General features: G+C 39.3%; 1 protein-coding gene across 1 annotated transcript in view; it reads left to right on the forward strand.

The window, feature by feature from the left end:
* The window catches only part of LOC136879384 (polycystin-1-like protein 2), a 421935-nt gene that overhangs the window by 47182 nt on the left and 360764 nt on the right, over positions 1–13989 (forward strand). Inside the window, exons 5-6 of the mRNA XM_068229099.1 lie at positions 1376–1573; positions 13370–13515. Coding sequence (XP_068085200.1) covers positions 1376–1573; positions 13370–13515 — 344 coding nt within the window. The remainder of the gene's footprint in view (positions 1–1375; positions 1574–13369; positions 13516–13989) is intronic.

Genomic DNA, 13989 nt, shown 5'->3' on the forward strand with positions numbered 1-13989 from the left:
TGCAGTGACGTGTTCGGTGTGGTACAGAAAGTTAAGAATCTATCAGAATGAACATCAGTTGTTTAAAATTGAATTTTTGCATTCTTAAAATATCTTTGAACATTATTTATAAGTTAGTTGAAAATTATTTACTAGTTTTGTAACATTAAAAATAGATTTTGCTTAATTTGTGCTATTTTTTTCCTGAACCAGTCTAGAACACCATGCGCGCCTCCTCTTGGTGTTATTTTTATGTGCCCTCTTCAGGGTTAATATTAGTGAAGCTTTTTTCGTATATTTTATGTTTTTTCTTTTGAGGTACTGGTCCCTAAAACCTGAATTCAATGGTAGAGGTCTGTGTAAATTATGTTAACAATTGTGTTTTTACCATCAATACTTATGTTGTTATTTTCAATACATTTCAAAGAAACAGCCCCTCTATTTTAAAATCCTTGCATTCCACCTCTATAAAATTTTTGCTTTCTTTTTCTGTAATACACCCACATTTCAACAGCCTGCAGTCACTTCACTGACAAAGCCTTGGACACGGTAAAGCAACACTGTTAACACACAACACTTCACAACTTGCCAATAGAAGGTTACAACATATGTTTTAATTTCAGAAACCCCTTCTTGTGAGGTCAATTCTAATTTGATTTCTACATCCAATGTTAGCTAGCATCCTAGGTATAGTACCTATAATGCGGTTTCATCCAGGGTGATAATGGCAATGATTATTTTCTGCTTGGAGATTACCATGAATTTAGTTTTATGGCCAAACTGCTTGATTATTTCATTGGTACTCTTAAAAAAGTCTTATAGTGACTTGCATCTGGGAGATAGTGGGTTTGAACCCCGACGTCGGCGGCTCTGAAGATGGTTTTCCGTGGTTTCCCATTTTCACACCAGGCAAATGTCGGGGCTGTACCTTAATTGAGGCCACGGCTACTTCCTTCCCACTCCTAGGCCTTTCCTATCCCATCGTCGTCATAAGACCTATCCGTGTCAGTAAAACGTAAAACAAACTGTTTAAAAAATCCTATAAATTGTCAACAAGTATCACAATGTCATATGCATAGCGGATGGATTATTTGCTTCCCGTTGATTTTGACTACTTCATCAACTTAATCAAGGGCAGTTCAAAAAAGTAGCTTCAAAACACTCTTCAACCTCTTGGGTAAAAATGTCACCTGGGTACACAGATGCAGGATAGATATTCTTATGTTTTGTTCATGTGTAATGTGTAATATAACTGAAAGAAAAGCAACACATTTCGAGGTCTTGTAAAGCAATTTACTTCCAGGAAGGTGTTTTAAAATTGTACTTGGCTGTGGTAACTTGGATGTCTCTTTGGTTATTTCTCCAATCACTAATTAAGATCTGTGATGTTCTGCAGGTGGGACGGATACCAAAACCGTCGTATCTCTCTCAATGACGATAAATATAGTTCCAGAAATCGGAGAATGCTCTATAGAACCAGACTCAGGCTATAGTGGTATTACTGAATTCAGCATAGAGTGTAAAGATGTTCAGGATGAGGATGACTGGCCTTTACGTTACGACTTCTTCCAGAGCAACGATGAAAACTTCATAGGTGAGACAATATGTTGTAATCAGGACAGTCCAGTCACAGTAGTCTCAGACGTAGTTCTTTTATGTTTATTTTTTACTAGGGAAATTACATGGCATGAGCCACAAAGAAATTTAATAGGTTCATTTTTAACCATCCCCAAATACTCGAAAGATACCAGATAATTGAAAAACAATTTTTGATCGACAAAGTGGCCAAGACATACATGGAAAGAAGGATGTTAAGATATTTATTGAGAGGTGATATCTGATGTAGAAAATATGATTATAGTGACTAAATATTCCTTTAGAAAAATTAACAAACATAAAAGAGATAATCTGTACAAATAAAATTATAATTGTTTCCTATAAACCTCAAATAGCTTTATACTTTGTTTTTATCTCCAGTTAGATATGCAAAAGTAAACAGTTGACTGAGTTCAAGTTTTGTCTGTTTGTTTTCTTCTTGGTTGTTTATGTGAACGTCATGGGAAAACGGCTTGATAGAATTTCTTATAAGCTGGTATTTAAGTTCAGGATATCTGGCAAGCACACTAGGCTGTATTATTATTTGATTAATATACAGTGGCATAGTAATATGAAGTGGACCAGAACAGTAAATGTTAAATATTTCTGTTAATATTAGCTGTGCCAAATATTGTAGGCTACAGTATAAGTTAAATGTTGGTAAAATATCATTTTCAATTTTTTTTTTATGTTTATAAGCTATAAACTTCATTTTTGTTCCATATTGAAGTGCAATTATAAGAATAAATTGACAAGAGAGTCCACCTTTTCAATACAATATATTAAGGAAATGATATTACATAAGTCTTTGCCTGGGGTCATAAATCAACTTAAAGACATCATATTGTGACAAGAAGATCATAACCTTAATTTTTGTTATAATAGTTTAATATTACAATTATCCCTAAAACATTGTCTTTGTCTGGTATACATATGTTTTAGTTATCACACGATTTGTTAAATTTTTATTTGGCTGAAGATGGCCACTAAGTGGCTAAAACTAGTCCCAAGACTTATATAATTTCGTTTACTTGATATATTGTATTGAAAAGGTGGAACCACTTGTCAGTTTATTCTTATAAACTTTAATGTCTCACACACTTTTACCTTATGAATGATAATTATGGAGATATTTGTGTTTATTACATTTTTCACAAAATTCCTTCTAAAACCTATAAGGAAACAAAAGTTACAGAAACTACTATTTCCATTCATTTATGCCTCATACTGTTTTACTGCATGGGCTATGTTAACAGAGATATTTACGAATTTAGATTTTTACTGCAAATTCCATCAATGCTGAACATCGCTGGCGTGGAAATATTGTTCAGTTGGTTCTTGTGGTAATGATGGTGGCCCTTATCATGATTGTCTTCATTAAGTACAAAACTGTGTGATCATCAGCCCATATTGATCATGAACAAGATAACCATCTGAAAGAGAAGGGAAATGCAAAGAAAAATAATATTGGTATGAGAAAAGGGAGTCACGAAGGAGGTGAAAATGAAAGAGTCCGTTAACCTCAGAAGGCCTAATATTGCTGAAGAAAACTAAGTGCAGTGGCCTACAGTGCCGTTAGCCCATAAAACTGATCAACAATAACATTACACTGGCTCTGTTCTCTCTCTTTGTCTGCCACCCATCTCCACCGGATGGCATTAATGTTGCAATTGTATAAAAACGAACCCATCAACAGTGAGTTTAACAAGCAGTGTTTGTTGTCTATAAAAGATGCACAACAGAGTATAAGAACTTTCTACTTCGGGGAGTTAAAAAACTTCAAATCAACATCCATTTTGTGCTTATAATTAAAAAATCAATTCCTTCAAATCCCATTTGCAGGATATTTTGTTTTAATTTTTCTTAATCTGGATTCTTATACATGCCCTGCCCAAAGTTAATGTATACTTCTATCATATTAAAATCATTAGTGGAAATAATTGAACAATTGTATCAAACAGGCAGTCTTCGTAAAGGATAGACTACCTTCTTGAAAAATCAGGAGTTGAATAACCTATCAAGACTGTAATGGGATGATAGAATATTAATGGAATGAATCCCAAGATCTGTCATTGGAAAAGGATTATGAAAACAACTACCAGCACTGGAACATCACCAGCAAGTAGAAGTAGTGATACATTATTATACACCAGGGCTGGACAAATTCCAGGTGCCCGGTCGTTATGGCAATGAAAAGAAATGTGTAGGCACCTGACATTTTCAAATTGTACCTGCTAAATTCCAGTCTGAGGAAAACCAATATTTTTGGAATTTATTGCTTCTCTGAAAATAGCAACATGTAAAATATTAATTTGGTGGCATTTTAATAAAATCTACAGTAAAATTTGTTCGTAAGGTGTTTTTCCTTTTTTTTTTTTTTTTTTTTTTTTGTTGTCGTTCCTGTTACTGTTTGTCTCTCTAGCATATCTAAATACAGAGATTATAAGGTTAGAAGCAGGTATAAGCAGTGGTTACACCTGAACATGACTTGAATAGATATGATAATTTAATATATCTCGTGATCGCTCATAACTAGAGCCCAGATTTCCATGCAAATGCATGTTTTTAAATAAGCTGGTTACAGTTCTCAACCTTTGCAAATATTCGTTGTATGACTTAACGATTCCAAATAACCATTCTTTTTCCTTTTTCCACCTTTTCAATACAATATATCAAGTACATGATATTACATAAGTCTTTGCCTAAGGTCATATATCAACTTAAAGACATCATATTGTGACAAGAGGATCATAACCTTAATTTTTGTTATTATATATAGTTTAATGTTGCGTGCAAATTACCCACTCCCGGCACGGGGAGGTAGTGACTAAAAATAACGATTCGGGACTCATCCGAGGCCCCGTAATTGCAATGAGTACACTTTAAATCCTTTAACGAGTATCCATTGGAGGGCAAGTCTGGTGCCAGCACCTGCGGTAATTCCAGCTCCAATAGCATATATTAAAGTTGTTGCGGTTAAAAAGCTCGTAGTTGGATTTGTGTCCCATGCTGTCAGTTCATCGCTCGTCGGTGTCTAACTGGCATGGTTCGTGGGACGTCCTGCCAGCGGTGGCGAGTCAAAAGCACGCAGCCGTCGTGGTTATCTGCATGCGGTTCCTGCACGCCGTAGGCGGACCCCGATGAAATCCTACTGCAGTGTTCTTCATTGAGTGTCGAGGTGGGCCGCCACTTTTACTTTGAACAAATTAGAGTGCTTAAAGCAGGTTGGCTGTGCCTGAACACTGTGTGCATGGAATAATGGAATAGGACCTCAGTTCTATTTTGTTGGTTTTCGGAACCCGAGGTAATGATTAATAGGGACTTTGTCTGGTATGTTTTGGCCTTTTTAGGAGAAAATTCATGCATAATGCATATTTTAAAGATTTTGGATTTAATAACGAATATCTGGATGTTTAATATTGCATAATATGACTTTTCTTCTGACTTTAGCGCATATATAATATTAACTTGCATGATAGTGCCTTTTATGAATGTCGGTTTGCAGAAATCGGGACCATTTTTCCTCGTTATACATATGTCTATTGCTGAGAGACGGAGAGAATGTATTCCTGGCATCCTGTGTGACAACCAAAGTTAGTACATACGGTAGAGGTCCTATAATCCAATTAACCAAGCACTTTCTTATCTGTTGCTTGAGTAAACATTGACGTAAGCCGAAAGGCCCTACATCGATCTCTGTAATTCTTAGGAATAAAGTTTCCCAGTAATACATTGCTGTAAATTGAATTATAAATTATGTATTGCTCATTGACAGAAGTGATCCGTTGAAATCCTTATTTTGAATTTGTCAAGCTTATAAAAGACGTATTGTGGTGAAAAAGCAAAAGACGTGCAATTCGACCTCACTTTGTCCCAAATATCTTCATTTAAGTATGCACCTGTCACTTCTTCTGATGTAGAAAGATCATTTCTGTGCTTAAGAATGTGCTGACAGATAAACGGATGAGCTTAAATCAAGACAATTTGGAGAAATTATGGTAGCTGTACAAAGTTTCAAAAGGAACTGAATTTTGATAGTGCATATTTTTCAGTTTTATTGTGCATGTTTTACCATATGATAGTGCACGAATGCGTGCATATTTTGAGATTTGATAGTGCATGGAAATCCAGGCTCTACTCATAACCATTATATCGACAAGTTAATTCTTCGCTTTTCGCCAGTCTTGGCACCAGATTTTCTCTGTTATGTTCTTTGTGTACTGCACTACTATGTAATAAGGAATGCTTGGGGCTTAGTACAATTGGACCCTTTAAATGAACTGCCTAGAGTTGTGAATGTGATTTAAGAGTGATTAAGATGAAGTGAGAGATCGAACTGGTTAATATTATTGAGGTGAGCAAATTATTTTTTTTTTTTTTTTTTTGTGCCTAAGAAATTTTTACAAGTTCCTAGAATTTTCTCTGATTTTTCCAGCCCTGTAACACACTCATATCAAACTAAATCAACTTTTTCCCTGCTTCTTGGATTAACAGTTAACATACTGGCCTTTGGTTCAGAGGGTTCTGGGTTCGACTTCCTGACTGCATCAGGCATTTCCGCTGCATTTATTTCATTCGCCGACTTGAGGACTGGGTGTTTGTATTCATCTTAATACATTTCTCTTCAAATAAATTGCACTATCAATCTTCACCGAAACACTCAGCTGAATACATCTCTCCACACAGGGTTGGCATTAGGAAGAACAACTGGCCGTAAAACTTGACCTCAGTGAACTGGGAAAAGGCCAGGAGAAGATCAAATGGAATTCAACTTATTTACAAATTGGGCAATGTGCGTGGTGGTAAATATGGTACATTGTAAACAGCATATCGGTATAATATAACTGAAGCTTCCGGTCTGAATATTTGGTGTATATTCTGGGAACAACTGATTGCTTAGCCAGTATTCTCCTCAAGCAGAATATTAAGACTGTATTTGGAACATGTGCAAAGGTACAACAACTTCTTGGACCAACTAAAGATTGGATACCCAAACATCATCATCCTGGTGTCTACAAGATTCCATGCACTTGTGGTGAAGTTTACATGGGACAGACCTCAAGATTGGCATCCAAACGCATTAAGGAACATGAGAGGTGTATTCAACTTAACCAAACAGATGATGCCTAATCACCCAGCCGCGATGTCATGTTCAAAGATGCCGAAGTACTGGCCTGAGCGTATCACAATGGTTCTAGGATTGTAAGAGAAACATTAGAAATATGGAAACATCCTTGTAATTTCAACAAAGATGCAAGTTACATCTTTAGCACAGCTTGCTTTTCTTAGGGATCAACAATCTGGCTTCAAATAATCTGCAGCACAGAGAGCACATCTTGATGACCCCTGATATTTCGTTCATCAGTTGTCCTGATTAAGATTGATGTAGGTCAATCAAAATGTTGACACTTTTTCTTCATATTTTGAATAATTTCTCCCACATGGTGCAGCCCAAAACTTATCATCACAAAAAGAAAACCCTTGGCACTAATAGGCCTTGACCTATCAAGCAACTGTTGCTCAGCCTAAAGGCCTGCAGATCACAACGTGTGGTTGGTCAGTGCAAAGAATCCTCTTGGCTGTTATTCATGGCTTGCCACCACCATCTAGACCAGAGCTGCTATTTCCACCATTGGATATCTCCTCAGTTGTTCTCGCGCAGGCCAAGTGGACCTTGAACCAGCCCTCAGATTCTGGTAAAAATCCTTGAGCTGACCAGGAATCAAACCTGAGGCCTCCATGTAAGAGGTAAGGTTCCGACCCCCAGACTATGGGACAGACATCTTTACTTAACTTCTCACTCATTCACCCTCTCAGTCCTGCTGTATTTATAATATTTATTCATTTGCTTGTCCAAGCCTGCTTGGTGGCCATGATAATTAAGGCATGAAGTCTGTATGGTCTGACGCTGTGGTTAGCTGGTTCAAGTCCCATTGGTTGAAAAATATTTCCCCATCAGAATGTTTCCCGGCAGGCTAAGGAGGGGTGGTGGTATACAATTTCTAATCACTATGCTGCATGCAAAAAGCCTGGATTCAATTTCAAACTTATCCAGTGTTTATATGCAGTGAGGGAATCTGATGCTGGTAATGATGATTAGTCCATCGGGTGTGAGCAGACTCCTCACTGCTATTCGACAAGAGTAGGCTATGTGCCAGCACCTCGCCTTCTCCCTTCCTAGTATTATATCGTTATATCCCATCATTCATTTTACCTCATTATCTCCTCTGATGAGGTTGACATCAGGAAGGACATCCAGTCATAAAAACTTGCTATGAAGATGCATCTCCCATCATACTCAACCCTGTAAGGAAATGGGATAAAGGTTGGGCACACACAATCATTTGCTTGTCCTGACCATTTTCTCTGTGCCTGCCATCTGACTTCTCCTTAAACTTAGAGGATCAGGTGCTGAGAATTTGGGATCTCTTGGTCAATTATTCCATTCCATCTCATTCCTTCCCATCTAGGACTACTTTCCCCAGTGGTTATTCCACTATCTTGGTAAGAGTTTCAGTCCATAGGTCTCCCAGCACCTAAATGCCTCCTCATTGACCAACCCTTTTCAAAGGTCCTTCATATATTTATGCTTGATATATTTCTCCCAATCTTACCCTTACTTTTAACTCCTCCAGACTTGCCCATCCTAGTTTTCATAACATTCCATCAACAGTACTGGTCCTTCTTCTTGCTTCTGAATTTGGCCAACTGTGGACCGCATGAAACTTAATGCTTTCTGGCCAGACTTCTTCTTTTCTCTTCCCAGAACTTCTTCATTCGTTCACTCCTTATTTTTCTCTGCTCCTCAGATATTACAAATTTGGACCTGTTATTCCGGTGCTCTTCATGGAATTTGTGGTCATCTACTCGAGTTTTGAACTTCTTTCTGTTGAGGATCAACTCTGCTGTTATTTTCATTTCTTCTGTGTCCTTCTTAACCTCCTCCACCCATTTTGTTGTCCTCCTCAATCCAATTATATATTTAAATATTCTTTTAGTCAGGTGGTTGTCATTCATTCTGACGAGATGTCCATAAGATTTCAGTCTTCATTTTCGTATTGGGCCCATGATCTTTTCAGAATACTTGTAGAGATCCTCATTTCTCCTTTTCCTCCATGTCCGATATGTTGTTTTCTGAGGTCCAAGAATTTTTCTCAGAATTTTCCTTTCCTTCTTTTCGATTTCTTTCAGTTCCCCTTTTTTTATGTAAGATAAGGCATTCTGAACTGCACACCCCTCTGGTTTTACAACAATGTTGTGGTGTTTAATTTCAGCTTTGTAGGATATTGGCCATTTATTGTACCTGTTCTGTGTCAGTCTGTAGGCCAGTTCCAATTTTCTAGCTCTTTCCTTGTTTGCCTCCTTGTCTAGTCCATTGGGTTGGATCAGTTCTCCCAAATACTTAAACGTTTCTACTCTTCTAACCTTTCCGCACTTCACTTCCATGCTTTTCTCTCCCTGATGTCGGTACTCCATGTACTTTGTCTTTTCGTAGGAGACTTTGAGACCTGTTTTCTTCGCAATGTCATGAAGAAGCTCCTGCATCCTCTGGGCATCCTCTCAATCTTTTCGTAGGACACTTTGAGACCTGTTTTTATCACAATGCCATGAAGAAGCTCCAGCATCCTTTGGGCATCCTCTCAATCCAATTATATATTTTGGCTAAGAGAGCAAGATCATCAGCAAAAGCCAGACATTTAATTTCAAAGTTTTGTCCTTTGCACCCAAGATGAATTCCCTGTATGCCTTCTACTTTCAGAGAATTTTCCCAGGTTCTTATGACTTTCTCCAATACAATGTTAAGCAGGATGGGTGATAATCCATCTCCTTGTCTGACTCCTGTCTTTATTTGGAATGGATCAGAGATTTCTCCAGCAAATTTAATTTTTGAGATGATGTCTGTCAGGGTTTGTTTTATTATTTCTCTCATTTTCCTGTTGATTCCAAACTCTTCTAGGACATTAAATAATGTCTGTCTATCAATTGCAGTTTTTCAGTGAGTAATGTTGCCCACCTGGTGGCCATAATCATTAATAATCAAGGTTTTGATGCTCTGACACTGTGATTAGGTGGTTTAAATTCTGTTGATGGAAAAAAGACATCACAAACATATTATTGGCTGGCAGGGTAGGTGGTATACAATTTCTGATCACTGGATTGCATGTCAAAAGCCTGCATTCAATGAATCCAAATGAACATGCAGAGATGTTTGGAATCTGATTCCTTTGATGATGTTTTGTCCATCTAATGGAGACAAACCCCTTGTTTTTATTCAGCAGGAGTACTGCAAGCTTTTTATTAACACCAGATTTCATCCTCTTCCTACCTGATTATCATAATCACCACCACAAACCCAAATGTCCAGGTAACCAAATGGGTTCAGCTAGAAATAATAATAATTTTTATTATTTTTATTTTTAACAAGAGAGTGTGGAAAATCTTGCATGAGACACTAGTGAAGGGTTTGCACTCTGCAAGCATGTGAGATTCTTACCCACTAAAAACCACACACCCTTTTCCCATGATGTGCATCTCCGCCCTGGTTTATGCAGAGTCATAAGTCTTTCACTAACTGCAGTTGGGACAAGTTGGAGATTAGCAACTATATTTGTCTTCACGGTGAATACACCATGAATACAGTGCTCTCCATCTTCCTTACCCTATCCTGAACTGAATTCAGTAACTTTGCCTCCACTGGATAATCTTGTTACAGTCAAGACAGCTACATCAATATTCAATGTAGAAAGCTTGTGGGCAACAAGAGCTGTACTTCTTTCAGGTCTGTCGCTCTCTTTCATGTCAAGCCATGTTTGGACATTTCATTTTGCAATTATAAATTGTTTACCTTATTGCTTCCCCTGCATATGGGGTGACCCACTGGGTGCGGTCGCCCAGCCAGACAAAAGTGTGAATTCCGATGTTTAGCCCACCTTTTCTAGGGCCTTCCCCATTTAGGGGTGGGCAGCAGTGATCCTAAATAGGCCTGCCCAAATACAGGTGCAGAACCGAATTCCCAAGTAGTCACAATTCTTAGAAAGACGACCATCACACACCTGCTGCCCATGTGCTGGTCCAAACTGAAGGCTTCTAGTTTCACGCGAGAACCTGACCTCACCTTCCTTATCCCATCGCCGTTGGACTTGGAGTGAAAAGTGACAGCTGAAGAAAGTGCCACTGGCATGGTCACAACTTGCAAGGAAGTGGCCCACACACTATGATTTTGGAATCCTTCACCACGGCACATATGCATGGGACATGTGGTGTCAAACACCGAAACTGCAACGGACTGCCACTGCCTCGCAAAAAACTGAGTGGTGCCTTCATAGCCAGCCCACCTGGCATTTTCTCTTCAGCTTCACTCGCTGTACTCCGCTGAATAAACCGTTCAGTAATGGTGTTTCAGTAGCCCTCCTAAAGAACCTCATCTGCCCAAAACCATTGGCCTCTTTAGATTATACTCTTATTTATCCCCGAGTCCAGGGCTGCCTCTTCCACCATCTCCACTGTACTGAAGTCCACCTTCTTTGCTGCAGAAGTCTTCACTTGTAACCCTGAGCTGGGACCCTTACCAGATGCTACACACCAGGTCAGTGTGCTCTGGGACTCACATAGGCAGGGGTTCCACTCCGTGGGTAGGGCCACCTCCATACAGGGTCCCTACCTGCTACCTTCTTTAAAATTGTAGGTCTGTGTATACTGCATAATCATATGCCTTCCTAAAGTCAACAAATGTTATTGCTATAGGCTTGTTCTGTTTTCTGTAGTATGGCATTATTAATATTAGAGTGATAATATGTTCAGCACAACTTCTACAGGGTATAAAGCCTCCCTAGTATTCTTCTAACTCTTAGTTCTAGTTGATCTTTAATCCTCCCATATAAGATCTTGGAAAAAAATCTTGTATGTGTAGTCCAAGATAGATACACGTATAATCCTCTATAATTATCCAGGTTACTCTTATCTCCCTTTTTGTGAAGAGGGTGTATGTATTAAGGCCGTTGTCCATTGTTCCAGAAATTGTTCAGTAATCCAAATTTTTCTTAATGCCATGTGTAAGGAAATTTGAACTGTGTTACTCGAATATTTCCACATCTCTCCAAAAACCTGGTTTTCTCTGCATGCCTTATCATTTCTAAGTTCTTTGAGTGATTTTTCTAATTCTTGGAATTTGGAGGGTCTGTGTTATTGAATTTGGTTTTCATTGGGGTATTTATACTGCACTGACTGAGCAAATGTCATGGGATAGCGGAGCACTGATGCACAGGTGTGTTGTCTGCGCACCACACACCTCCTGTGCCAGCAGCAGATGTATAGGAGACCTTGTGAGCAGTGGCTGTGCACGTGACAGGTGTCGTGAGCTGACACCTTTCGAACGGGGTATGGTGGTCGGTGCCCGACGGATGGGAAGTGCGATTTTGGAAGTGGTGCGGGAATTCGGCTTCACACGATCAACCGTGTCCAGGGTGTATCGTGAATGGTTGAATGCGGGTGTCACCGCCCACAACAGATGAACGACCGGCCGTCCAGCCACCCTCAATGACCGTGACCAGCGACATCTGAGCCGGATTGTCAGTAGTGACAGACGGGCAACCGTGCAACAAATCACGGTTCAATTCAACACAGGCTGTGCTAGACACATCTCCCAGTGGACAATCCGTAAGAACATGGGTTCTATGGGGTATGGGAGCCGGCGCCACACACGGGTGCCACTGTTAACCCAACGTCATCGGGCACAACGACGCGCATTTGTCGCCAGTCACCAGGGATGGACACTGGAACAATGGCGTAACGTGATATGGTCGGATGAATCAGGAATTCAACTGCACCATGCCGATGGGAGGCACCACGTATGGCGCAGACCACATGAAACGATGGATCCCGCCTGCCTCGAAGGTGTGATCCAGGGCGCTGGTGTCTCTGTGATGGTCTGGGGTGCATTTTCCTGGTATGGAATGGGCCCCCTAGTTGTTCTGGAAGAGACTTTGAATGGTACGCGGTATGTTGAGCTGCTCAGAGACCATCTCCATCCATTTTTAGCCTTCCAGCGCCCAGACAGTTCTGAAGTGTTTCAAGATGATAACGTGCCGCCACATCGCTCCCACGTCACCCGGGAACCGTTCCAGGAACATGCAGTGGAGGTCCAACGACTGTCATGGCCACCCAGGAGCCCCGGTATGAACCCTATCGAGCATATCTGGGATGTCCTGGAACGCAGGCTCCGTGCCATGGATCCTGCACCCATGAACAGACCAGTATTGGCGGCCACTCTGCAAAAGATTTGGTGTCAGCTGCGTCCAGAGGACTACCATGGACTTGTCGACTCACTTGCATGGCGTCTCACTGCAGTTCGCAGGGCCAGAGGAGGCCCCACAAGCTATTAGGTGACTATCCCATGACATTTGCTAAGTCAGTGTAATTTGCAATGGTTCCATAGATTCTTTGCAATTAATAATAATAATAATAATAATAATAATAATAATAATAATAATAATAATAATAATAATAATATTAGTTTTACATTCCACTAAATATTTTTATAGTTTTTGGAGACACCACAAGGCCTGAATTTTATCCAGTTTGAGTTCCTTAAGCACCACCAGACTGAACCTAGAATGAAATTGCCAACTTCAGCTAAGAAGACTAGTGCTATACTGTCTGAGCCTCTCAGCACAGTAGCTGGCACTTATTTATACTCTATTGATTGAAACTGTTAAGCAGAAGAAGATACCTAAAATAAATGACATGCTTTTCAACATAATTACTAAATGAACAGGTTTTTTTTTTTTACTTTCAGGTGTTCTCATGTATTACAATGTGGAACCAAATGCAACTGGTGTCAAACTCATGGAGGGAAAGAGTGGTGATGATTACAAATCAGCCATAAATGTGAGAGTGACGGACAACTTTGGCATGTCTGCTGAAGTTCGTGTATCAGTCAAGGTGAGCGAGATGACTTCTACATGTGTGACAGTTGAAACTTTTTGGCTTGGATATTATTGTGTGAATGCTCCAACAAATTTGAGTTGCTGAGGAATTAAATTGTTACATATCTTGGAAATTGTTGCAAACTGACAGAAATAATTCCTGTTGTTAAGGTTTGAGTAAGATCTTCGATTTTAGCTGAAGATTTCAGCTGAGAAAGAACTGAAAATTATGACGTACAATATCATAGTTAACCTTTTCATTGCTGAGATAAAGTCACTTTTGTAAAAGCCGTATGCTGACTTATATTTAATAATTGACATGGATATATTAAAGTTGAAAATAACATGGAGAAACCAGAGAGGATCTTTATTTCTTGTCTCAAATTGTTGTACTGACTATGGAATGTCCAAAACTGTTTACTTTCTAACACAAAATATAACTACATTATGTTTAGTGAATTCAAGGTTTTTCCAACTAAAAGCCATGGCA

This window comes from Anabrus simplex, chromosome 8 (genome assembly GCF_040414725.1).
Source record: "Anabrus simplex isolate iqAnaSimp1 chromosome 8, ASM4041472v1, whole genome shotgun sequence".
In the NCBI taxonomy this organism is placed as follows: domain Eukaryota; kingdom Metazoa; phylum Arthropoda; class Insecta; order Orthoptera; family Tettigoniidae; genus Anabrus; species Anabrus simplex.